The 26,831-nt window shown below is 42.0% G+C and overlaps 2 protein-coding genes across 8 annotated transcripts in view; one reads left to right on the top strand and one right to left on the bottom strand.

The window, feature by feature from the left end:
* The window catches only part of ZNF277 (zinc finger protein 277), a 113,833-nt gene extending 108,618 nt beyond the window's left edge, over positions 1 to 5,215 (bottom strand). Inside the window, exon 1 of one of the 3 annotated variants that reach the window (XM_043589289.1) lies at positions 5,074 to 5,215. In XM_043589289.1, coding sequence (XP_043445224.1) covers positions 5,074 to 5,164 — 91 coding nt within the window. In that variant the 5' untranslated portion in view covers positions 5,165 to 5,215. The remainder of the gene's footprint in view (positions 1 to 5,073) is intronic. The other 2 variants (XM_043589290.1, XM_043589291.1) reach the window with 2 other exon arrangements.
* Positions 5,216 to 5,384: 169 nt separating this feature from the next.
* DOCK4 (dedicator of cytokinesis 4) overlaps positions 5,385 to 26,831 on the top strand; it is a 434,026-nt gene continuing 412,579 nt past the window's right edge. For 3 of the 5 annotated variants that reach the window (XM_043589286.1, XM_043589285.1, XM_043589288.1), the window contains exon 1: positions 5,439 to 5,791. In XM_043589286.1, the coding sequence (XP_043445221.1) occupies positions 5,755 to 5,791 (37 nt within the window). In that variant the 5' untranslated portion in view covers positions 5,439 to 5,754. Of the gene's footprint in view, positions 5,792 to 26,831 lie in introns of all 5 variants that reach the window. The other 2 variants (XM_043589284.1, XM_043589283.1) reach the window with 2 other exon arrangements.

The raw sequence follows: 26,831 nt of genomic DNA, 5'->3' as shown, positions 1-26,831 counted from the left end.
AGGATGTTCTGAAGGAGGTTTCTATAATTCTTTGTCTTCCGTGACATTCTCCAGCTTGTACCTTGCAAGGCCATCCCAGTATGCAAGATTATCTGAGCTTCTTGCTGACTCTGAACGTGGGTGTGTGTTTAGGGAGCTGGGGGTGAGGGGGCAGCATGGGGTAGGGATGAGAAAGGGTATCAAGATAATATAAAAGGCTTTTAGAGCGCATAGTTGCAATACTAGTACAGAGCACAAGCAGACACCCTGACAACTCCCGGGAATGCAAGGGCAGCCTAAACAGGTATCACCAACACATTCCTAAGCTTCTCCCCGGTTACACCACAATTCAGACTGCTTCCTAAGTAAATACAGAATCAGAAAGCAGGCAGTTTCATTGTTCATTCAGGCATAGCTTTATATTGAAAACAACTAATAGTTACTCAATTCCAAGCTGCTAAAGGGAAATGTGCTGGCATGTCATAAATACATAATTGAATGAAATAATCACAACTCTGCAAGGTAGGTATTATATTTTCATAAATGTAGCAGCGTAGGCAATAGTCATACACAACTGATAAATACCAGAATTGACATTTAAATACAGTTTTTCCAAGATAGGGTCTAGTTCTCTCTCCACTGTCTTGTCAAATGTAGGAGACTGGATTTAAGCATTAATGCTAGAAATAAGATGACAAACTGTGGAAAACCAGATAACTGCCATGCAGATGATAGGACCCCGATTTCAAGGTCTATGCAGCAGTTCATTAAGTTATGGGTTCAAGGTTATAAAGGACAGATGTAAAGTATTTTTTTAATTTAATCATTATCTATACAACACTAATACTTTACTTAAAAAAAGACTGGAGGGGCACCTGGGTGGCTCAGGTCATGATCTCACGTTTTGTGGGTTTGAGCCCTGTGTTAGGCTCTGTGCTGACAGCCTGGAGCCTGGGGCCTGCTGTGGATTCTGTGTCTCCCTCTCTGCCTTTTCCCTGCTTGTGCTCTCTCTCTCAAAAATGGATGAACATTAAGAAAAGAAAAAAAAAAAGAAAAGAAGAAGAATATGACTGCAAAGTTATGTCAAAAGGCTAGTTATGACTACCTGTGACAAAATATCATCTTCATGATGATATATTCTGCATTTTCTAGTTGGGGTGCATAACTTTCATAAACCTAACATATACTCAGTTTTTTACTTGATTTCAATTCCTCTGCGTAAAATAGCTGCCGTTCGAAGTACTCCGAACAAATTTCAGATACATTTTAACCATTAAACTGCTGGAGTATTCACTTCATGCAACTCTGATAAGCACTGGCATAAAAGTAAAAAAAGACAACTCTTACCCTCAAGAAGTTCACAGTCTACCAGGGTAGACAATGCTACCAATAAATAACTACAGTCTGCTATGGTAAGTGTGATAATGAAGATGTGGGAAGGAAAGCAGGGTGACTGAAGATGAGGCTGGAAAAGTAGATTAGAATCTTAAATGCTATGCAGAGAATTGAGATCTCATTACATAAGCATTAGAGCCACACTGAAGATTTGAAGTGAAGACGCATTCATACATTTGTGTTTTGGAATATGCATTTAAGGAGGCAAAAGTCAAGAGTATGTGAGATCAACAGGAAGGTTTTGCAATCATCCAGGCTAGAATTCATTTCTTGTTAAACAATGATTAAACACTGACAGGGTTCCAAGACAGGCTTGGATAGACAAAACCAAACATGTCAAAGTTCTGGTCCCCAAGAACACAGTTTGGAGGATGGGGGACACAGTAACTCAGCAGCAATGGTGAGGGTTAGAAATAGAAGAGTGGCTAAAGAGATGAAGAGAAAGAACAAATTCAAAAGATTATTTCAGGCACAGAAAAATAAGACCTAGTAACTGGTCAGGTTCAGGACCTGAGGGCAAGATAGGAATCAAGGATGCTCCCTAGGTTTCTAGCTAAGGCTTGATGCTACCTATCGAAATAGCAAATATAAGAATGAGGAGTTGACACCACCCGCTACCCCCATTCCTTCTAGAGATACTGCAAATGTGTTAACAAGGTCTCCAGAGGAAACACATTCTAAATCCAAAGTAGCATTCCCATGATTGTCATCTACTGAGCATGCATTTGCAGGGAAAAAAAGTTAACTCTGGCAGATTGTAATATGGATGCACAGGTTAACCCTGTCACAAATCACCTCCGTCTCAAACATTTCCTAGAAGTATTGTCAATTAATAAACTATATGTACTATCTTACTGCCTCTAACTAAAAACAGCAAAAGAAAAAATACCAGTAATACATCCCAAAGTGTGAGAAATTGAGTCCATTTACTGTCTGTTGTAAACTTTAGAGGACAATATGAAATCCCAGTTACAGTTCAAATGTATGCAAAGCAGTGTTGTGCAAGATCGGGGGCTTTCCTGGTGAGGGACGGAGCCTCAGATCTCAGGTAAGGTGCTATCCCTGCCTGCACACCACTCAGAGATTCATTCTAGCAGAACTCTTCTGCTCCAGGATATTAAGTACACAGGTTGATATTTTAATTAGAACCATAGTGAAACCTCCTAAAAGAGGCAGTTTTCAGGAAATTAATGATTTTACAGGGAAAGATATTTTTGAGAACCTAAGTAAATGCTTAACACACAAAAAAAAGAATATAATTTCAGTATCATTGTTTCCAGCCGAAATTTGTATCACACTTTGCAGGCTTTGAAAACAATTTAGATAAAGTTACAGAATAATACATAGATTATTAAGGGGATTTTTAGTGACAACCTTACAAGAAAGACATAAAACTCAACCCTTAGCTCTCCCATTGACTGATAACAATTAGCAGGAATACTTGTCAATTATGAACCACAGTGAGGAATTTTTTTGTTACAGATACTTCAAATTCACTGCTGCTCCATACTGTCGTCGAAAAGAAATTGGAACCTAGAATTATGCTTTATAGCATTTAGTTAATTCAATCCAATAGTCATTTAAATATTGGCCCTTGATTAATGATTTTCTCACAGTAGGTAAGCACAAGGGAAAAGGACATTTATATATTACTAATAGGAGTGTATGCTGACGTCTTTCAAAGGGAAAAATCTGGTATCTATTAAAATTTTAAACCTGTGTTACCTTTGATCCTGCAATTCCTCAAGAAATTCGTTCTTTGCCAGAGGGGAAGGATATGTATATGAAGTTGCTCACTATAAATTACTGAAAAACTAAAGCCACAGTACATGTTCATTAATAGAGGAATGGTTAGAGTATGGTACATTTGTATTATGGAATACAACTGGTAGTCTTTAAAAAGAAAGAAGCAACAAATATACTGACATGGAAGAAATATACAGATCATTGCAGAGAGGGGGGTGCAGATCTTTGAGTTTACATACAATGATCTCTTTTTATTTTTCAAAATCAAAACAATACAGATGTGTGTCATCTAGGAATATGTCAGAAAGAACACACAACAAACTTTTAACAGTCATTATTTTGGGAATGGACTGTGTGGTGGAGGAACTTTCATTTAACTTACACACCTCTGAATGGCTTCAAATATTTATAATGAAAAATTTCATAATTTTAAATAACTAATGATATCTAATTGTCCAACAATGTTTTTGGAAGAAACTCCCAATTTTCCTTTTTATGAGTTAATCTGTGGGATAAAATCACCAAGGATTTCATCTTTAAATGTTAAACAGGGAGCCCTCTGAACTTTGAGAATCTGGAAAACCTTAATAGTATCTTACCACCAAATAAGAGCCCCCAAATGAAATGGTCAGGTGTGGGCTTAAGTATTTCAAGTCAGGAGCCTATCAAAGATTTCTTTGGTAGAGGTATTAAAATAATTTCAGAGATAGGTAGTTCCACTGATGGGCAGCGGGAGGAGACTGCACTTTATCTCTGTGCTGAGATAAAAACTCAAAACTAAATGTCAATTTAATCGTGAAAACAAAAACAAAATAACCAAAAAAATCTCAAATAAGGCCAGAGAAACTTTAAGCCCCCAAACCATGTCAAATAGAAAAAGACAACTTGTTGGGGCACCTGGGTGACTTGGTGGGTGAAGCGTCCAACTTCAGCTCAGGTCATGATCTCAAGGTTGGCGAGTTCGAACCCCCGTGTCAGGCTCTGTGCTCACAGCTGGGAGCCTGGAGCCAGTTCTGTGTTTCTCTCTCTGCCCCTCCCCTGTTGGTGCTCTCTCTCTCTCAAAAATAAATTAACATTAAAAAAAAAAAAAGAAGAAAAAGACAACTTCTGTTAAATTACACAAGACAAAAAAGAAGGGACGCTGGCGGGGATAGATGCACTAAAGGTAAACGAATAGGGCTAGGCATCCTCAAGACAATCAATCCCCCTGGCAGCTTTCAAAGTTTGGTTTATAATCTCTATAAGTGGATCAGAGGGCAACTTCAAAGACAAGTAGCGTCAAAGTAGTTGCGATGATTTTCATAACCACCTTCAAATTTTCTCTGAAGCCATGACTGCAAAATACCATTTCCTTTCCTCTTTCTCGAAGAACTCAGCCTGGGTCCACATTCAATCCTGGCGATCGCCTGGGGCGGTCAAGAGCTACCAAAGAGGCTGTGAGAGACACTTTCTCTTCAGATGCCGCTCTTGCCAGCAATCGAATAAATCTGTAGAGTGGAGAGAAGTGACCAATCTGCAACCGGAAAACCGCCCGAATACAAGTAAAATATATCTCCCGAGGCCAAACCAAGCAAACCGAGGCGGAGGCAGGATACCGGAGAGGAGAGAGCTAATACCGGAGTTACAATCACACATGCGCGAACGTGACTTGACACACACCCACCCGGCAGCAAGCGCAAACCTGGGAGCTCCAAACCGAAGAAAAACGCTCAGGGAGCTTCTCTGGTCGCCGGGAAGCCCATTCCATCCCATTTTCTTTTCCCTACCCAGACAGCCGTCACCAAGTATCCGCTTCCGACCCCACACCGCCCCGCTGGGCCCCTCCCATGGATCCCTGGCGCTCAGGTGGCTTTAGAGCTGGCAGGCTCCTGGGGTTTGCCTGGCGGTCAGCTGCAATCCTGATCGGAGAGAGAGGGAAAAAGACCACTTACGGTTCAGTGGAACCGTACTCACCCTCATAACTGACACTCCCAGATTCGCTATGGTTGCTCTTGCAGTCCTCCTCCCCTCGGGCAGCAGCCCCCTGGGTCTCGGGAGCAGCCATTACAAGGCAGACGAGAAAAGGGAGGGCAGCTGGGCGAGCCCGGAACCAATGGAAACGCGACTGGAGGCGAACCCCCCCATCACCGCGGGGTTCCTCCACGTCCACGCCTCGCCATCACGTTCTAGGCCAATAGGACACGGAGAGCGGCGCCTAATCCCCGCCCCCAACCGCTGATGCCACGCCCCCTTCCGGGATGGAGCGGCCCAGAACTACAATTCCCAGCGTGCTGTGGGGACTCTGGGACAGGGAGGGCTGGAAGAGGCGCTGGCGGGCGGGGGTGCGCCGGAGAGTACCCTGGCTTGTAGCTTAGTTCAGTGAATCAGAACAATGACTGCGCCGCCGGGTCCCCAAGAGCGCGTCGGAGGACTGTGAGCAGCCGCCGCCGGGAGAGCGGCGGGCGGCGCACCCTCAGCGGAGCGGTGTCACCGCCGGGCTCGGGAGCCTCCAGCGCAGACCTTGCCTAGCGCTCACAGCCCGAGCGGAGCCGCGGGGCTTCAGCGTTGCAGCCGCTACTCGGGAGCTGTGCATTGTTGTGAGACAGAGAAGGCGCGGGGATTACAAAGCCGGAAGACCCCGGACCCCCTTTAGCCATGTGGATACCTACGGAGCACGAGAAATACGGCGTGGGTAAGTCTCCGCGGGGCGAACTTTTATTCCGCTCTGGCCCGAGCGGGTGCGCATTTCGCGTCCTTGCCCCTGCGCCCCTCTCGCTCTGCCGGGCTGGAAATGCCTAATCCTGGCATCGCGCTGCGGGTTTGGGGCTTTGCCGAGCCGGCTCCGGGCAGTGGGGTATGCGCTGGGGTCTCGCCCTTCACCGCCCCATCGGTGCTCTCCGCACCGGCTCCCGGAGTGCCGGGACGGCTGGGGGAGCGCGCGGCCAGCCCTCCTGCTGCGGGCTCTGCCTGCGGAGTTTGGAGTGGCGACGGGGCGTGTGTGAGTCAAGTTGAAGAGGAGGGTGAACGGCGTTCCGCTCCTCTCCCTTCTTATCTTTCTTCCCCAAAGAGGGCAGTGGGCTGCAACGATTCCCTGGGGTGGAGAGAGAGACAACAAGTACTGCGCAGAGAGAACACCCCCAAAACAGAAGGGGAGGGGGGCGCAAAACCTTCCCTCCGGCTCCCTTCGACATTCCCGGAGTGCGGAATGTGGCACTGTTCTCAAAGGAGCCGCTCTGACAGACCGAGCCTGACCCTAGCTTCCTTCCTCCCTCCTATCCCGGGTTTATGGGGTGTGAGTGTTTAGGGGCTGGGGGGATTGGTAAATTTCAACATCTGCGCCTCTTTGGTCTTTGGAGGGGAACGGGTATTTCAGCAATGCTTTTACTTCTGGCCACCCTCTCGGCCCGGGGTAAGAGCGTTGGGGGTTGGTGGAGGACAGCTGTGGAGTGATAATGGGGAAGGGGAAATCAGAAAGCCTTGGGTCTTCGAGGCGAGGAGACAGCTTTTAGGAAAGCACTACCCTGACACTGGCTTTCGGAGGAGAAGGAACAGGGTAATGCTCGCTGTTCTGTGCAAAGGTGAACAACAAAGGACATTAATGTTGAGTGATGAATACAGGAGTCTCCCTTCCTTTCCCTCCTCCCATTTCAGGCTGATTACAGTTCCTGTTTTTGTTGTTTGATTTCAGCTGGGTCGCCCCTTGACAGTTACTCCTTTTAAGGTTGTGGCTATTAAGAAGCCAGGCTCTCTGACAAGCCTGCAGCGGCCAAATGCAATTATAACCTCTCAGAAGGTTTAACAGAGAGAAAGCATTTTGGATTTTACTAACAGTCTTTATTCCCTATAATGCCCCGTTCTGCTGATTGGTGTACTTTTTCTTTTTTTAATTGGGTACAGATCTAGTGATTTAGACGATGTGTAGGTATCTGCTTCTGTTCTAAATTAATTTCCCTGTAATTTAGACAATGTGGAAAGCCTTTCCAGGGAATCTTAGTCATAGGAGATTTTTTTTTTTTAAACTTTGCATGGGGATAGGACTTTGGAGTCCACTGAAAGGACTGTAAGATTAAACAAAGTCAATGAAAGCTAATGAGCTTTCTTTCTGTTTGTGACTGTTCAGCAAGACAATAGTTTGTCCTGGACCCACCTTTGGGAAGGGGTTCCAGCCTTCCCTCTCTTCAAAGTGTGATGGGAACCTTTGCCAGGCACTGTCCTGGCAAGGAGTAGATGTTGGTGGTTGTTATTTTCCTTCTGTCCACGCTCCCCCACCTTTTTGGGTAGATTAACCCTTGCTGGGAAAGACATTGCCTTTGCTGAAATGGTGAGGAACTGGAGTGTCCCCTTGTCACTGGGTTTAACACTCACTGGAAGAAACACAGACCCATCCAGCAACACTGTCCCGCTTGGAGTCGATCCCAGATGTTGCTTTCTTCCAAGTGTTAAATTATACAGATTATGGATGGGATTTATTTTCTTGATTTCTTTATGTGCCAGGTCACAGCTGGGTGCTGGTATTGATTAGTTTTTCTCTTGCCTTTCTTTATAAGCCTTGGGCAGAGGCTTAAAACACACTCTGGGATTTCCTGGAATGGCAAACCGGATATTATCGGTCAAATGTTTTGGGCTGCAGCAGACACCTTGCTTTTGGGTGGTTGTAATTTGGTTGCAGAGTAGGGGGAGATGGGAGGGTGAGCTCAGCATTGGGAAAAGGAGGTTGAGATGAGAAGTGAGGACAGAGGTGGGTCTGCTCATTTATACAATATCACACATACAGGAATGTTAACCATCTTTTATTATTAATTTTTGAGCATTTGGCTTATGGAATGCTTAGCTGTTTTTTAGAATCCATCTGTTAAGCGTGTGCATTTGTGTGTGTGTGTGTGTGTGTGTGTGTGTGTGGTGAAAATTTTGCTAGAATGCTTAAGTGTGGACTTTATTTCTCACCATGGAGAGCACTATTTGTAGCTATCTATGCTGCAAGTTTTTTTGTTTTTTTTAAACCTTGGTTAGTGCATGTGCTTTCTTTTCTAGTTTTTATAAATACGAAAGAAAAGATACTTTATAGACACAAATGTTTGGCTGATATCAGGTGTAGTAGTAATGTAATTCCTCATTCTATGAAATAAATTAGTCTTTGTAACTTGGAATACCTGAAGTTTTAATGCAAATTGTATGTTTTTCCAATGATGCTTTTTATCCACCATCAATTACATATGAGATAATTATGTGTCTTTATGTTTCAGTTTCAAGCAACATTGTAAATATGGGTAAACTTTCTTAAATGTCATGCCGTAGTAAGATGTATCAGAGATAGAAATTCCTTTTCAAACCTGACATGTGGGCACTCTTCCCACCCAATTGGTGGATGGTTTTAAAACAATGTCTGCTTAATTTTATACCAAAGTGTTCTGATTCTAGGGAATTAGAAGATATAGTGATAAAGCTGTAGTCCTGAGGGAGAGGAGACCTTGTCTCTTTCAAAACATATTAGTAGGCACACATATTTTATCTTGGGAAATTCTGGGTAGCTCTTGGACCAAAGCTAGACAGTGCTGCCAGCTGGGTGACCTTAGGTAAGTCACTTAACGTTTCTGAGTCCCAGCCTCTTGGTCAAATGAGATCAAGTTCCTTCCCGATATTCTTTAGAGCTCTTCCAAACAAATGTGTCCTTTGGTTAGAAAGATACCTCTATGGTGTAGAGATTGTTATAAAGAAAGACACTTCTGTTGTGACACATCCCGCATGGTTTTTAACCAGGATCAAAGGTAAGCAAAAGCTATCTGGCAGGCTGCCAGAACCAAGGTGCTGGTTGTTCATTTTTCAATCTGTTTGATTTTCTCTCTCTAGTAAGAACTCCACGCGCAGTGCCAAAAACGTTCTTGGTAGCCCCCTCACAAATTTCCTTATGATCACTACCTGCTTCCCGCATGCCCTCATCAGACATCCCTCCCTTTCCTCCCTTAAAGGGGTGGGAATTAGTCACAGAGAAAGTTATGCTAGGACTGTTGCATATATATTTCTGTGTTCGTTTATTCAGCAGCCATTTCTGCACAGGGTTCCCAGGTGAGCTGGCATATCTCACTAAGCTGCAAACTGCACCTCTCAACCCCAGCCAGATGTTTTACATGTGTGCGCCTGGTTAAGCTTAGAGGGAGATTATGTGCTGGATTGATCAGTGCAGAAAATTCATGAGCCTGACAAGAAGCAAAACTCAGAACAAGCTGATCTGAAGGTTATGAGTGTCATTTTAAAAATGATGTATTTAGTACTTGTGTCATCGAGTCCTCAAAAGAATTCCTGTCCTCCATTTCTCTTGAAGTGTTCTGCTCTCATTCAAGTAGGAATCCCATTCCTTTTTAAAGCTCTATTTTAGGGGAAGCGATACCTTCTATTATATGGGATATTTATGATACCTTTTCCTTGAAATGGGTGCTTTAATGGTAGCTTGTGTGGAAGAGTTGGAGTGAGTGTACCTGTCTTCTTAGCTGTTTTCAGTTTCTTAGGTATTAGTGTCTTAAAATGTTTCCTCTTTGTGGTACCATGGTGTATCCACATAACATGTATGGATAAATAATGATATGCTGCCCGAAGTTGTAACATTTAGAGCCTGGCACAGGATTCTATTTTTTTTTTTTTAATTAATTTTTTTGAGGGTGGTGGGAAGGGCAGAGAGAGAAGGAGAATCTCCAGCTGTGGGGCTCGAACTCCTGAATTGTGAGATGTGACCTGAGCTGAAATCAAGATTTGGTTGCTTAACCGATTGAACCACCCAGGTGTCCCCAGGATTCTACACTTAAATGGAAGGTGAAGAGGAGTGATTTATATCCGTAGGCCAAATACCATTGAAGAGCTGTGCAGGCAGCAGGATGGCAGCTGATGTCCTTGAGCTGGCGGCCGCCTGTGGGAATGGCGTATACACATGTTTCCCTCTTCTGGTCATTCTACTAAGTGAAGATTATTTCACGAGGCCCTAGAAACACAGAGGTGCTGCCTTTCCTCTCTTTATTCTTGTTTTTTTTTTTTTTTTTTTCTCTTTCCCAACCCCTGCTTCCCCACCCCCTGCGCCACCCAGAGGTGGTATGGTAGATACTGCAAAGGAGATTATACAGATTTTGAGAAATTTTAGACTTTCTGGTCTCCAACTCTACTCTTAAGGAGACCACATTTTCAGAATTATCTTTGGATGTCTGGATTTCTAGCATAGTGACTTGATGCTGCAAACATATATGGCAGAGTAACATCAAACTCTAAGGAAACCCAACCAAAATTCTGTAACCATAACATATTAATACCATGTTTTATAGTTGAAAAAAATACAGTGAAGTTACTTTGTTCGGGTATAGTCTCTGAAACAGAATGGTAAGTTCCATTTAAGGGATGAGGAAGCATCTTCACAGAAATTAAGTGACTGATTCTATGTCGTGGCTTTCAATCTTGTTTCGGAAATATACTGAATAGAAGACAGTTTTATTAGTCCATATTATCATCCATAATAGGAAACACCTTTACTTTTTTCATCTAATGTAGCTACACAAATACCATTAGCACCAGTGAACACACATACAGTGCAATATTTGCTCATATTCTGTGTGGTGTTCTATTCTTTATCATTAAAAAAACAAAACAAAACTCATCACTAGCTTGACCTAATGATTCCTTAATGGATCCTGACCTACAGTTTGAAAGACATTTCTCTAGGTATCACATTTGCGGTACAGGAAGGACTGGAACTCAGACCTTGTTGGGTTTCTGCTCGAGTTCATTCATGACATTGGTTTTGTTGGTTTCTTAGCAGTTAGATATTTGTGCTTATTTTTGACTTAGAGTTTAATAATCATACTTTTTTCCTTCAACATAGTCAAAATCTGCCTTTTTATGTGCTGTTATTTTTAAAATTTATTTTTTTTTCAACGTTTATTTATTTTTGGGACAGAGAGAGACAGAGCACGAACAGGGGACGGGCAGAGAGAGAGGGAGACACAGAATCGGAAACAGGCTCCAGGCTCTGAGCCATCAGCCCAGAGCCCGACGCGGGGCTAGAACTCACGGACTGCGAGATCGTGACCTGAGCTGAAGTCGGACGCTTAACCGACTGTGCCACCCAGGTGCCCCTGTGCTGTTATTTTTAAAGATGTAACAAATATCCAAAGCTATCACATGCACTACAGAAATCATCTCTCCAAGTTCATGTCTATCTTCCAATTAGGATCTTTTTGACAAGGGCTGGTATGAACTGCATAGTGGCCAATTTTGGATATTTTCTCCATAATTTCCTTTGAGAATGATCTCTGGCTACTATAACAAGAATAAATAGATTAAGTCTACTGAGATAAGTTGTCAATTGTGGAATTACCACCCATCATTTTCTGCCTTTTTTCATGTTGCTTGCTGATCATTATTAGAAGAAAAAAGGCAGGTTTTTATAAAAAAACTGAACTGGTAATGTATTTGGCCAGAGTATATATAATAGTTAAGAATAAAGAAGTAAAGATCTCCAAACCTATTTTCATCTGAGCAATTAATTTTTTCTTTTGTCTTTTTTTCTTCCTAAGTAGACTCTATGTCTAGTGTGGGGTTTGAACCCACAACCCTGAGATCAAGAGTTGCATGCTTTACTGATTGACCCGGGTGCCCCTCATTTAAGATATTTAAATTTACTTGAGGAACAACTGTTTTTCTCTCTGACATTTATTTATTTATTTTATTTTTAAAATTTTTGTACATTTAAATTTTTCTTAAGTTTTTATTTAAATTCCAGTTAGTCAAGGGATGCCTGGGTGGCTCAGTTGGTTAAATGACCGTCTCTTGGTTTTGGCTTAGGTCATGATCTCACAGTTCCTGAGTTCGAGCCCCACATCAGGATCTGCACTGGTGGTGCAGAGCCTGCTTTTGATTCTCTCTCTCTTCCCTCCTCTTCCCTCCTCCTACATTTGTGCTCCCTCTTTCTCTCTCTCTCAAAATAAGTAAACTTAAAAAAAATAAAATACGTTCCAGTTAGTTAACATACAATGTAATTTTAGTTTCAGGTGTCCACTGCCTCTGGCTTAAAAAAAAAGTGTGCTAAGATATCACTGGATACCTACTCATTAAATAAGAACCACCAAAAAAGGTGTTAATGTCTTTTGGTGATAAAGTTGCAGTAAAACTGATATGGGTTATCCTACTGGTTATATTAAATACTAACCTGATCTTTTTGGTTATATATATATATATATGTGTGTGTATATATGTGTGTATATATATATAAATGTATATTATAATATATATTAATATATAAAAAAATATATAATATACATATATTATATATATTTATATATATTAATATATATATATTATGTATATTATATATATTATATATATATTTCCAAAAAGATCAGGTTAGTATTTAATATAACCAGCATGCATTTATGGTACACTTGATATACGTGAAGTATAGTTCTGAGAGCTTGTCATGTGTTGTCATGTAATCCTTGTGACAACTCTGCCAGAGAAAATTCAGTTATCACTCACATTTTGCAGGAGATTGAGTCACAGATTAAATAACTTGTCTAAAGTCACACAACAAATGGTGGAGCTAGAATTGGAACCCAGAAAGTATTACAGGGGAACTGCCCCATGACCCCCTGTGCCAGGATTGCCTCATACAACAATTAGTTGTAGGAGTTTGAATCTGTGATCCCACTCCTCAAAGTTTATATGAAAAAAAATCAATAGGAACAAAATTCTTTAAGTACGAAGTTATTCTTCACCACGTTGTTTGTGAAATAACATAGATGCCAGTTATTTATAGTTTAACCAGTTTTGGTTATTAGCACATCGGAGCATCATATACTCATGAAATTGGTCAATTTCATAAATAATACTGCTTCCCAAATACATTTCATGTATCAAATATTAAGTGACCAAAGAAATCAAAGTGAATATCGACTATGCCTGAAACTATAGAAGGTGTAGCACATAGAGAAGATAGAGTTAATGCACAGATGAGAATAATTCTTTTGTTAGAATACAGGGATTATCAGAAAATTCTTTTTTAAAATTAGTTTATTTATTTTAGAAAGCAAGGGTGAGGGGTAGGGGGAGAGAGAGAGAATCTTGAGCAGCCTCCATACTCGGTGCTGAGCCAGATGCAGGGCTCCATCCCACGACCCTGGAATCATGACCTGAGCTGAAATCAAGAGTCGTATGCTCAACTGACTGAGCCACCCATGTGCCCTCAGCGAATTCTTTTTTAAAAAACTCCCTTTGTTGGAAATAGGAGCAGTATTAAAGTTTAAATCACACATATTGGTGCTTGTAGAAGAGGGGGCTGGCATAAAAATGAGAAAATTGAGGTTATTGCAGTAGATGAGTTTAGAGAGACATGCTGGAACCAGTTTAGCAATCCTTCCATGGTGAAATCTGGAAGGATCTAAGATGGTTAGAAGACAGGAAATAACAGGGCTTGGTAATTGGATGGGAGGAGTTAGGGAAAGGAAGAAGTTGATGTCCCCCCAGGTTTCTGGCTCCAACAACTGGGTAAACATAGGTGGTTTCAACAGATGAGACAATTTTGTAGGCAGCACAGGTTAATGATGTAAGATCAGGAGTTTCTTTGGCCACCTAGAGTTTGCCATGCCTGCCAAATGTTCAGGTGGCCATAGCTAGTGGGCAGAGTCTGGAGCAAAGGACGGAGGCTCTGGACTAACCAGTATGGTTAGAAAGTTATTCGGTTTATGAGTGATGACTGAAGTGGTCGACCTACATAAGACTTTATTAATTGTATTGACTTCGATTATGTAGTCTGCGTGTTCATTCTAAGTTTTAAGTGACAGCCCCTAAATTTCCAAAGAGCAGTCATCATGGAGCACTTTATTAATATGGGTACAGGGTATTCTAGAGGAAGAAATATTACCTGTCCAGGTAGAGTTGGTAGTAAACTAAATTTTATGGTCTCTTCTTGCTTCTCATTAGTGCCTTGCCTGGCTAAGGCATCAGTTATCTCTATTTCTGTGACATTTCTCTCCCAAGCAAATATCTCACACCAGATTGGGCATGTTTGTGAGATTTCACCAACCGGATGTTGAAGAACAGAATGAACAAATATTTCAATAAACAATGTTTACATATCCCTCAAACAATATGTAAGTGTATGTGCTCATCCAAATTTGGGAAAATGCTCAGATTTCCAAAACAATATATTAGTACATACAGATTTTGTGTGTGTGTGGTAAATATATAATACTTCCTACGAAGTATTATACTTCGTATACTTCTTGAAAGTATACCACTGTACTCCTGAAAACACGTAATTGGAGGTAAGGGATTCTAGCCTCAGACAGCATTGAGTTCCCTTCCCCGAATGTAGCCTGTCATAACTTCTCACTGAAACGTCAATAGGTGGACACAGGCAAACATTGAGAATATTAAAAATTACATCTGACAGAAAGTCTATTGCCAAAATTTGGGAGTAGTTTCCCTAAGGCAGGTGGAATTGGATTAAGAAAACTAGTTGGTGGGGCGCTTTGGTGGCTCAGTTGGTTGAGCGTCTGACTCTTGATTTCAGCTGAGGTCATGATCCGAGGGTCCTGGGATTGAGCCCTGCGTGGGGCTCTGTGTTGAGTGTGGAGCGTGCTTAAGATTCTGTCTCCCTCTGATGCTCTCCCCTGCTCACACTAGCTCTCTCTCTCTCTCTCAAAAAAAGAAAATGAATTGGTGAGAGGAGAGTTTCCTTCATTAAGCAGAACACCTTCAGTGACCTGGGTAGGAAGATCTCTCATTGATCTCCCCACGTCACCAGCTAGAGGTCAGGTCAATACTTTCAACTTGGAGTGTTTCCTTTATCGCCTGGGGCATCTATGGTTCTTCTCTTTCCACCCCATCTTTGTATTTCCATTGAGAGATAACCACTTCCAGAAACTACTAGGACGGGGTGGGTGGGTGGGTGGAAAGGAGTCTATGGAAAATGCCACTATACTTTGTCTTTGAGAAGTGTACTGTGGTCTGAGAAGAGTGATTTCATGGGTGCCCTTGAAGTGCTTCAGTAACAAAGCATGATGGATTTTGTAGTTTTGCCTCCAGTCTCTTGGTGACAGAGAAGGAACAGTGTGAGAAGAGATGATCCTGTCTGAATTGCTGCAAACCATTGCACGTGGTACATGATGGCTTCTAGCTGGGAACTTAGAGCTGTGCACATCAACTAGATTTCGAAGAAAGGCCTATAAGGAGGACTCAGCACAGACTTTTCAGCACTGTTCAAAGCACTGCAGGGAGGTTCAAGACCCAAGGCTGCATCAGTCAGTGATCACATTTGCATCCTACAGAAGAAGGAAAGCAACTAAATCTGGAAACAGGCATCTGTCACTTTGTAATAAACTAAAACATGACTGTTTCTCAGCTGGGGAGGAAGAGGGGCGAGCATGACATTCATATGGGGAGGCTGTTGGAAACTGCTAATACATGTGTGCATTATCCACCCATACTCATGTCCCCTGAAAGTGTGCCAGAAAGAGAAGCTTGGTGAGAGGGAGGTTGGTGGGAATGCTTCTGGATATGAAATTAACAGGTCTTCTTCTAGGTGAATTTGATAACCTTCCCTCCCCCGAGTTGTGAGCCATTTCATAAACCAAGCAATTTGTTTATTTTTATAAGAGTATTAATTGGACATTAGCCTAAAAATGTCTCCCTGGAATCTTTAGGCAGAAATGTAAAGATTTGGTTCTATATCTTTTTCTTTTCTTCAAAATACAGGATCTTATCTGTCACTGGTGACCAGAGGTGAACATGTTTCGTAAACATGGGTGTGCGTGGATGTGGGGCAACTTAAACATAGCCCCAGCCTGGGTCCTGGGGAGAGGAGAGTGTTGGTTATTCTTCTGAGGTTCCAAAGTTGGTGGGGCTTCTTTGATAGCAGACCTAAGAGGTTAGCTGGATTCTCAAAGAAACCGGGAAATCCAAACATGACTAGGTAGTTCTAGAAAGAATGAAGGTAGGAGAAATTACTGAGATTTTTCTCCAGCAATCTGGATGATAAACACTAAAAAAAGAGGAGCGTTCCTACAAAATTACACTCCCAGTTAAAGTTTTCCCTTTATTCAATTTGCTTTTTTAAGAATTAGATGTGTATTAATTGCATTCTCCATTTCACTTAATACTCCCATCTGTAATTTATAGAAATTGATCCAGACAACCAGGCAAATATAGATATTTGCATTCTTGGCCCCACATTAGAAGGGGAAACATTATGTATAAATCATGTTAAAAATATGATGTGTTTTGAAATGGGAAAGTACTTAAGAGAATTGAAGAGGTGAGATACAAAATAACCTGGTGTTGTGCTGTTATAATCCATTGTTTCAGTTGAGAAATGGCATTGTTTGTTTTGACTTTGTATTTTTAATAATTTCCAAAATTGACACGAATTTCTTTTATAATCAGAGGTAATTACATATAGTCTTTTATAAGCTGACCATTATTTCCTGTATAGAGTTTCTTCTCAGGATTAGAGGTTAGACTGGTGGAAGTTGAGTCTGGAATGCATGAGTTTAGTTTGTCATCTATGTCCAGGAAGTAGTCTGTTCTGGAATTTCAAAGTGGCTTTCCTTGGTATACCGTCCTGATTACTTGTGATGTCGCTGCCCTGTTCAGTCTCCCTTAGCCACAGTGAATCTGTGCTTTCAGATGGCCTTGAGGTATATATGTCTTTGAAAAAGAGCCCTAATCCTTCTTTGAAAAGGAGCTTCAAACGAACTCACTTATGATAAAAATGCCGTTCTCTCCATGACGTATTCGTTTAGAAAATGGATGTTGGTGTCATTGCTCACTTCTCCATTGTTCTGTGAACTCTGTCCTGTGAGACTGTGGGCCCTGGGATAATTTATGCAAGAGACTTATCAACAGAGAGAGTCAACAATTCGAAGAGGTTTTATTTAGCAGTCAGGGGGATAATTGCTTATTCGTGGGTGTTTTGGATTGAATGTTTATGTCCCCCTAAAATTCATATATGGAAGCCGTAACCCTCATCATGGCTGTATTTGCAGTAAGGAGGTAATTAAGACTAAATAGGTCACAAGGGTGGTGCCCTGATTGGATAGGATGAGTGTTTTCTTAAGAAGATACCCTGGAGAGTTTGATTGCTCTCTCCACAGACCTGCACCTAAGAAGGGCCATCCATAAGCCAGGAAGAGATCTTTGACCAGAAACCCATCCTGCCACCCCTTGTTCTGGGACTTCTTGCTTCTAGAACATAGATGTGAAAATAAATGCCTGTCATTTAAACCACCTAGTCTATGGTATTTTGTTATGGCAGCCCGAGCTAATGTAATGGATCTGAACAGTTTGGGGCTCTAGGAAGAGGGACAAAGTGAACATGTTAAATTCTGGACCTCAGTGCATTGCCCTAGTCAGTGTAGGTCCTTTCCATGGCTGAGGTTGGACTCCCCTGGCCCACCCTCAGAAGCACAGACTTAATTTGAGTCAGACTGTTTGGTGATGCTTATCTACTCCAGGCATATGTTTATTTGAATAATGGCATTTTTGCGAAGTTGCTCACATTGTCTTAAGTCATCAAATCACTTTGGGTGCCTGCAAAGCATCTAGAGAAGTAGGTTCTTGAGATGCTTCCTGTCTTCTTGCTACAATTATTTATACAGAACTGACCATTTAGGTTAGTGTTTAAAATAGGTAGATGAGGTTTTACTGTATGGAAATGTGGTTGGAGACATCACTTTGGTGTACTTTGTTTTAGAAAGGCCTGGGTGTTGAATACCAGGTCCCTGAGGAACATAAAACAATATTTGGGGAATTCCCCCCCCCGCCTTTTCTGTCCTTTAGTAAGTTTTTCCTGATAGCAGATAGTACATCCCTCTAAGAGTTACTTGCTGAATATTTTTGTTTCCCTTAGTGGTAACTATAAAGGCATATCCTGTGACACATTGATGGAGAAACTTAAATTAGATGATTATTTATTGGGTATGCCTACTATGTATAATGTAGTGTACTAGCTTGATGGGGCATACAAAGAGGTATAGATCTGGATCCATGAACAGGCGAAGAAACTAGAAATGTATCATAGTTTTATCTCATTTAATTTATACATTTATTCAATGTAGGTGTATCTATTTTTTAAAAAAATTCAGTAAGGCAGTGCATAAACAGAAATCAGTGTGAAGGTTAAGAGAGATACTTCCCTTCAAGCTTTAAAATGAAGATAAGGACTTGGGTGGTGGTGTTACTCACTTGTGAGCCTGAGGAAACAACCCTGAGGAGGGAGTGTCTCATATCCTGGAAAACTCAGAACTTGTACAAAAGAAAAGAAGTTTCATTTTAAGATACTCTGTATAGAAGTGAGTCACCAGCTGCCAAGATTGTCCAATATAAACACCTGAGTGGTGTTGCACTCTAAATAGCTGGAAAGCCTTTTTCCTCTTCCTACTGGGCATTTTCCATACCCCCCCTCCCCCCCTTCCCACCGTCCCGTATTCCTATCACCTCACCAGTGTTAAGTACTTTAGACAATGCACAACTTTTTTTTTTTGTAGTTTTCTTCTAAGATTGAAACTTAGAGGAAGAAAGATGGATTGAGTATCTCTTACTCTCTTTCAAGAGAATTTTATAGTGATAAATGTTTACATTATGGGAAACTAAGTGGATAAGCAGAGGAGAAAGTAACATGAATGCTTGTGGGCCTAGGTCTGTGTGATTGGCCCCACGCATGCACACTGAAACCTTAGAGCAAATCTAGAGATGGTGAGTGATTTGTTCAAGGTGACCCAGCTGGTAAGTAGTGGAGCTGAGATTTGGACACGCTGAGCAAGTCTGAAGCCCATGGCCCTGTCGTGGTACCACATTCCTACATGCACACAGGCAGGCCTACAGTCAGAGTCTGGAGGCCTAGCCCCAGGCTTTGGGGTTCCATGGACAGTGGTGAAGAAATTGCTTGCCATTCTTTACTTTTTAAATAAGGTGCTGGTATTAATACCAGGAATATGTGCAGTGAGCGCAGGTATCCCCAGCTTTGCAAAAGTTCACCTTACACCACTTGACTTTCAGGACAGACCTATACTAGTACCTGTTTTTGCTAACCGAAAGAAATCCAAAGAGGATTTTACTTTTACGAAAAAAGGCGAAACGTGAAAAAGGCGCTCAGCATTTGTTTTCCCCAGAGTTGTTATACAGGCAGCGCACAGCCCCCTGGCTGCAACTGTGGCGCCACCAAGGGCCTTTCCCAGGAACTACGTTCAGCCTCTCCGCATCAAGCCACCATAGCTCTGTGAGCGACTCCGTTTATTTCATGGATCCTTTAGCAAGGTGTCCTCATATATTAGGAAAGTCTAAGAGAGGTTATTTTTTTAAAAATCTTTTTAAATGTTTATTTATTTTTGACACACACACACACACACACACACACACACACACACACACACACAGTATGGGGAGGGGCAGAGAGAGAGGGAGACACAGAATCTGAAGCAGGCTCCAGGCTTTGAGCTGTCGGCACAGAGCCTGACGGGGCACTCGAACTCACGAGCTGTGAGACCATGACCAGAGCCAAAGTTGAACAATTAACCGACTGAGCCACCCAAGCACCCCAGAGAGGTTATTTTTTGAGTCTGTGAATGCTAAAAGTTTTTGCATGTAAATTAATGGTAATTGCTTCTTTGCCTTATGCCATTTCTGCTTAAGAAAGTTTTCATAGGAATGCCCTACTTTATGATAGCCCCGTCGTGTGCTGCCTGCCTACGGGTGTGGGCTATGGTAGAACACAGTGGTGCTGGAGAGGCCACTGGATGGGTCAGGGGTTGAGGATGGTGCCAGAAGGGTGTGGGGAAAAGGGGGTGGAGAGCCAAGGACCAGACATGCTGTGTGACCGTAAAGGAATAGAAGTGTGTATCCACGAATGAGGATGGACTTGGCCAAACCCATGAGGAATAAGGAGGAACCCTGGAGTAAAATCCCAGGTTCTCAGTGACTGGGGGTGTTATGTCTCGGAGACTAGAAGGAGGAGAGGTAGAAGGGAGAGAGCATCAGCATTGATTCTAAGAACCATGGAAGCCCTGACGTGTGAGGCTTTTGGTTCTGATGCTGAAAACCTTTGCTTTGCACGGACCTGGGCATCTCACTCTGCCTCGTCTGTGTTTGGGGAAGCCTCATTTTGCAGGGCCAAGCAGCTGTTGCCTTAAGGGACCTTGGTGTGCTGGATTGGTACCTCTTGTTTGAATTACTGCATTCACCTCTTAATTTGTCTCTTGGCCTATAGCCTCTTCTTTCTCTAGAACATGATCTGCAGTAAACTGCGAGCAATCTGTTTTGTAATTTGTTGGTGGGGTTTATCTGGAGAAACAATACCTGCAATGTCTCCTTTGCAGTTAGGGTAGAGTCCACAGTCATATCATGGCTCACAAGGCCCTTCCTAAATTGGCCCCTGTCTCCATTCCGGTTTAGAGTCAGGTAGTTCTTCCTCCTATACCCTGGGCTCCATCCTGGGGAACCACTGATAGATTCTCAGACTCTAGGTCCCCGTGCTTGCTGGAACTTGCCTTGCTCAACCATCCTCCTTCCCATTCTTTACTTGGAAAGCCTAAATGTGGTGTCTTTTCTCTAAGAGCTTCCATTTCCGACTCTTTGCTGTAATGAAAACACTTGTCCTCCATTCCACATGGATGTCTGTAGCTGCCTGTCTCAGGGCCCTTCCTATTGCTGTGTGACACTGTCTACCATTGCTAAGGCTCCTGAAGCCTTGGAAGCCAGAGATGCTGTGCTGTTCAGCTTTGACTTCCCTGCCTGGTAAATACAGAGCTAACTTTAACCAGGCATAGTAAGTGATGGATCAGGGAATGAGTGGCGTCTTAGTCCATTCAGGCTGCTGTAACAAAATGCCACAGATTAGGTAGCTTATAAACAACAGAAATGTGTTTCTTACTGTTCTGAAGGCTGAGAGCTCAAGAACAGAGTGCCAGCATGGTCAGATTCTGGTGAGACACTCTTCAGGATTATGGACTCCTTGCTGTGTCCTTACGTGTTGGAAGGGCCTGTGGAGCTCTGTGGTGTCTCGTTTATAAGAGCATTAATCCCATTCATGAAGCTTTACCCTCATGATGCAAGCATCTCCCAAACACCCCACATCCTAATACCATCACATTGCTATTAGGATTTCAGTTTACAAATTGTTGGTGGGGGAGGGGCTCAGAGTTTCTTATCGTAGTGAATGGGTTCCTTGGAAGAGGGGGATATCTCTAAGCTTAGTGCGTTGCAGTTATTTGTTAAGTTTACATAGCAGGTTGTCCAGAATGTGTAAACTAGACTCTGAGAAGATGAAGCAACTAGACTGGCTGGGGAATCCCCCCAACACCCTAAAGTGCTGACCCAGAGGAAAAGGAGTATTTGTCAGAGAAGTGACCGGATTTGCCAAGAGCATATGAAACCACGTACATAAACTCTGAAACATACAGTATGGTTCTGTTTTGTGACCATATAAAATTGGCATTTAAAAATCCACATAGAGGGGCACCTGGGTGGCTCATTCGGTGGAGCATCTGACTCTTGATTTTGCCTCAAGTCATGATCCCAGGGTGGTGGGATCAAGCCCTATGTTTGGCTCTGGGCTGAGCATGGAGCCTGCTTGAGATTCTTTCTCTCTCTCTCTCTCTCTCTCTCTGCCTCCCTCCCTTCCTCCCTCTCCCTCCCTCCCTCCCCCACCTTCTTTCCCTTGACCCCGCTCACTCTGTCTCTCTCTCTCTTAAGAAAGAAAATCCACATAGAGGGGCGCCTGGGTGGCGCAGTCGGTTAAGCGTCCGACTTCAGCCAGGTCACGATCTCGCGGTCCGTGAGTTCGAGCCCCGCGTCGGGCTCTGGGCTGACGGCTCAGAGCCTGGAGCCTGCTTCCGATTCTGTGTCTCCCTCTCTCTCTGCCCCTCCCCCATTCATGCTTTGTCTCTCTCTGTCCCAAAAATAAATAAACGTTGGAAAAAAAATTAAAAAAAAAAAAAAAAGAAAATCCACATAGAGAATAAAAGCAAAAAAAATTGTGAGTGCTATTTCATGAAGACATCTGCTGGTAACCACCAAACTTTGAGAAGACAGGACTGGATTTTTTCTATTATTGTATTCTCTGCTTAGTATAATAATGACTATATAATTTACAATATAATTTATAATATGAAAAATAAAATACATTTTATTTGAGTCAATGTGGGTAGGTCTAAATTTTTCATAGCCCATTTACAAGCGAAGTCTCTATGACAGCATATGGCTGCTGGACTCCATTTACATGCCGGAAGATACTCAGACACATCTGTTTGTCACATGGTGTGGCCACCATGTAGTAGGCGATTGTCAAAGGTCTTCTGGCTAACACAATATCTTAGATATTTTTTAAAAGTTTTCATTTTAATTCCACTTCGTTAACATATGGTATCATATTAGTTTCAGGTGTATGATACCGTGATTCAACAGTTCCCTACATCACCTGGTGTTTATCGCCACAAGTGCACTTTGTAATCCCCATCACCTATTTAACCCATCCCTCCACCCACCTCCCCTCTGGTAAACATCAGTATGTTCTCTACAGTTAAGGACCTGTTTGTATCTAAGACATTTTTAGTGCTTTCTGCAAGTTTCAGGTCTTTTCCAACTTGTCATTGATCCCACTTGGCACCAAAAGTTTCATACTGTTGCTTTTTCAGAATAAGAGTATCCTGAGATTGCAAAGCTGTTATCAAAAGACAAAAAACACAAAACTGCTACCAAGTATGCATTTAGCCTTTGGTGAGAAGCAGCACTGTCACTCTACTATAACCAAAAAATATAGGGATCTATGACATGTTGAGGAGATAGACTATACTTGTTGTTTATAGCTTCCCATTTTTTCCCCATGAGAACAGCCTTATTCATTAGAACATTTTATTAGAAGCCATCTGTCATGCCCTATGTATGGTATTGCAGGTTGTGCTCTGCACAAGGTGGCTGGATTTGGGGATGTTGTCTCTGAGAAGGATGCTCTCTTTCTGATTTGCACAGTAGTGTGATAAGAGCTAACAGGAACCCTGATCATTGTCCTTAATGACCGCCTTGACACTGGTTAGATAAAATTGTAAAAATAGAAAACAAATTTATTAGGATAAAATGCTGTTTTTATTGGCTTTATATGTTGGGGTCCTATCCAAGAGTTCATTAAAAAAGAAACAAAAATAAGAAAACATTACTGTGAAAACTCAAGTTTAAAAACCACTCACTTGGCAAGAATGCCTTGGAACAAGACTAGAGCATTGCAGCTAAATTTCTGTTACAGCAAGCTTTGAAATTACTGTCCGAATTCTGTTGACGAGCTTTCTGCTTTTCAGGGTGGTGGAGAAGTCTTCTGGCTTGGGAGGTACGAATTGTGATGGAATAATTGCATTTTCTATGTGGTACAATTTGCACCATTTATATTGATGCAGTAAAGCTTTCATGTCTGTAAAAAACCATTTGTTTGATACCATCATACCATAAAGAACCTAATTCGGAGAGCTAACAGGGGTTTATCTTATGAGAACAAGAGCCTAGGGTTTTAATTTTGGTTGTTTGACAATAACTGTATGAACTGTATGAAAGTATTTCTCTCTTAGGGACTTCTTAGGGCCTCTCTGTAAAGTAAAGTTGGATGAAGTGATTTCCAATATTCCTTGAAATTCTAAAATTTCACTGTAAGGAGAGATATCCTTGGGCACTTCTAACTAGATGTCAGTGAAACTGACTGGAATAGTCTGTATCTGAAATGTTTTAGTTTGTGTTCAGGTAGCTGAAGGTGAAGTGTATGAGATAGTCTTGTGGTCTCTTGTGCCAGACAGTTTACTGCTTTTTACAGCTTTATGCGTTACCTCAAAACTTTTGGCAATTTGCAGTGGGATTTGGTTATGTGAATTTTGGTAAGTGTTTGATAAATATCGCATTAAGCCACTCTATTTCCCTAAGTCTTTGTATCCCTAATAAGGCATTGCCAGGATTATTAATTTATTCAAATGAATAAACTAAACCCCATTGTCCATTTGTGAGTCACATTGTACCAATTCAAAGAAAACAAATTGGTTGAGGGGGTCAGATTTGCAAATCATTTATTATTTCTGAAAGACCTTTTTTTTTTTCTTTTTTAGTTGTGACAAAAGAGCTCAGGGATGAAAATACATCACACTTAGCTGTCAAAAAGAAAAGAATCATCTTAGATCTCATTTCACATCCAAATTATAGCACTCTGAGACCACACTGTGCAAGACTGGTCAGATTCCACTGACTGGTTGAGATTACTTCCCTAATTGGAAAAAATTAGGACTATTCATCATTGTGACACAAGGCAAAATGTCATCATGGCATGACATCCTTATTTTCCACCTGAAAAATGGTGGTTTCTGTGAGGGAAACCAAACCCTCCTTTCCCCACTCTCCTTCCCATTTCCTGTCTGGCTCAAGTGGCTTGGAGTAGATCAGACAAAGAGTTGCAAAAAGCGGAGGGCACAGAAACAGGAAGAAAGCTGTCGTTTGGTTTTATTCCACAGAAACAGGTGTGGAAATGAAAATAGGGTAGAATAGAAGAATTCTATCCTTGCAGAGACATTTGAAGTTATTTGCATGTAGGTAATTGATGGCGATGAAGTCTTTTTAGGCATGGGGACATCAAAGTGACTGAATTCTGAATTTTCATTTTGTTCCTCCTAGATCCACTCAAAAGGGAAATGGTTTAATCAGTTTGCCAGGATTTTCTGAGGAGGATAATAATTTTCTAACTATAGAAGTAATTATGGTTGTAACACATGAATTATTTTGGTATCGAGTTTTGTAATTTCTTAACATTTTGGCATACTTAAAATTTATTTGGGCAATTGCACATTTTAAGCAGAATTTAAAAGAGAAAGGCAACTAAGTGATAAATGCTAGTCTGTCTCATGGTTGGCTTCTTAAAATATTTGTTCTCCCCCCGCCCCCGGTGTCATTATTAACTGCTTTTTTTTTTTTTAAAAGAAAAGAGAAACAAACATGAACGTGTACAAAAATGTGTCATAAGGGACCTCCCTCTGACTTACCTTACATCTATTTTTTTTTTTTTTGATAGCTGTGGCGTTTTTGCTGGGTGACTTCTGTTTCTCTGCCAAATAAGCCACATCTTCTGTAGGTCTCTGAAATTATGTCACCCTCCAGAGTTCTTGCAGTACTCTAAAGGGGGTAGTGACATTTTTTGTGTTTTTCGAATTTCCAAAGGGGAAAACTATTGTGCCATATTTGGTGAACATTGGGTCCAAATCCTGCAGTTTTTCTGCAGGTGTCTCGTTAAGCACAATGGGAAGATTCTTGCATTTACATTTCTAGTTCAGTACTAATGTTAGTGTGAGGTCAAATTGTTAATGTAACCGTATTTTGTGATGATATAGACTATTACAGGCAGCTCCTCGTTTATAGATTAATAGAAAATGTGTACTGAACTTTTACATTGTCAGCCACCGTGCCAGGGTTGTGTACACATTTTGTTCTGTGCTCATGACAACTACATGATACTAGTTTCATGTCAGTCAACTGAGAAACTGAGGCACAGAAGTGTTACAGAACCTGCCTAAGATTTCAAGGCTAATAGGTTGTGGAACTCTGATGTGCTGTCACATTCCAAAGCCCAGTACCTTCACCACTACGTTAGGATGTCTCCCCAGTTGGGTCTTTGTTGCTCATTTGTTTGGGTTTGGGATTAGGTTGGTGGTGGTCGTGGTATGGGACTCGGGGGTGTCAATTGCCCTGAAGTTAAACTGTTGACCAAATCCATAGTTACAATGGCAGCACGTGTTACCTCTTTTGAAACCAGGCAACTCCACCTGGATGAATGAGTGTAAGGTGTTTACTGACACAGAGCCAAGGCTAATGGTTCGACAGCCTGTGATTTTGAGACCTTTGCATCGGGTTGGGCCCTTGATGATCTGTTCCTTATTCAGAGTGTGCATGATGTCCCAGTGAGGTTCTCCAGCCCAGCCCATCACTGCCCCTGGGCTCATCAGAATTGAGTGTGGGCTGAGACTCAGCTGAACAGGGAGTGCTTTCAGGAGCCTGGTGTTGGAGCATCCCTAAATGTGCAGCTGGGACGGACACACCTACCAAAATGACCCTTTCCCGCAGCTGCAGCCAGTGATGGCTGGTACCTCCCCATCATCATCTGCCAGGTGATGTACAAAAGATTGGATTCCACTTAGGAAAGTCAGTGTAGTACAGTGCACTCATAATGTGGGAAAGGGGAGTTATGAAAACGGATTGCACAACAGAAGAGACCTGGCAGATCTTTGGAGGGTGGAGGATAACACCATCCTGAAAGTCAAGTATTGTGGTCACATTGAGTGTGTCTTTTATTTCAAGTGACTTTTGCCCCAGGTAGCTCACTGAGGATGACCCATGCTCTGCCTCCATTGTGAAGCCATCGGGTCTGATAGAAAATGACTTGAGTGCTTAAATTATAACTTTCCTGTGTGTAGACTAATAATACCCTGTTCCATTGATATGGGGCTTTTTATTATTTGTAGCTTTTCTCACTTGTCCTCTTTGATTCTTTTAGCCTCTTAGGGGGTAGATAAGAGGAGATCGGTCCCATTTTAATGCTGAGACAGTTAAGGCACAGGGAATGAAGTGAACGGCAGAGCACAGTGTGACAGGTCAGGACAGCCCAGCTCTGCTTGTTTGAAGGATGATCTCAATTTGTTCCTTTGTCTATGTATTTCCCCTAGCTGCAGAACTTTGACCATTTGCCACAT

Source organism: Prionailurus bengalensis, chromosome A2 (genome assembly GCF_016509475.1).
Source record: "Prionailurus bengalensis isolate Pbe53 chromosome A2, Fcat_Pben_1.1_paternal_pri, whole genome shotgun sequence".
Lineage (NCBI taxonomy): Eukaryota > Metazoa > Chordata > Mammalia > Carnivora > Felidae > Prionailurus > Prionailurus bengalensis.
Note: the sequence above shows the minus strand (reverse complement) of the source record. Positions and strands in the feature narration are given on the sequence as shown.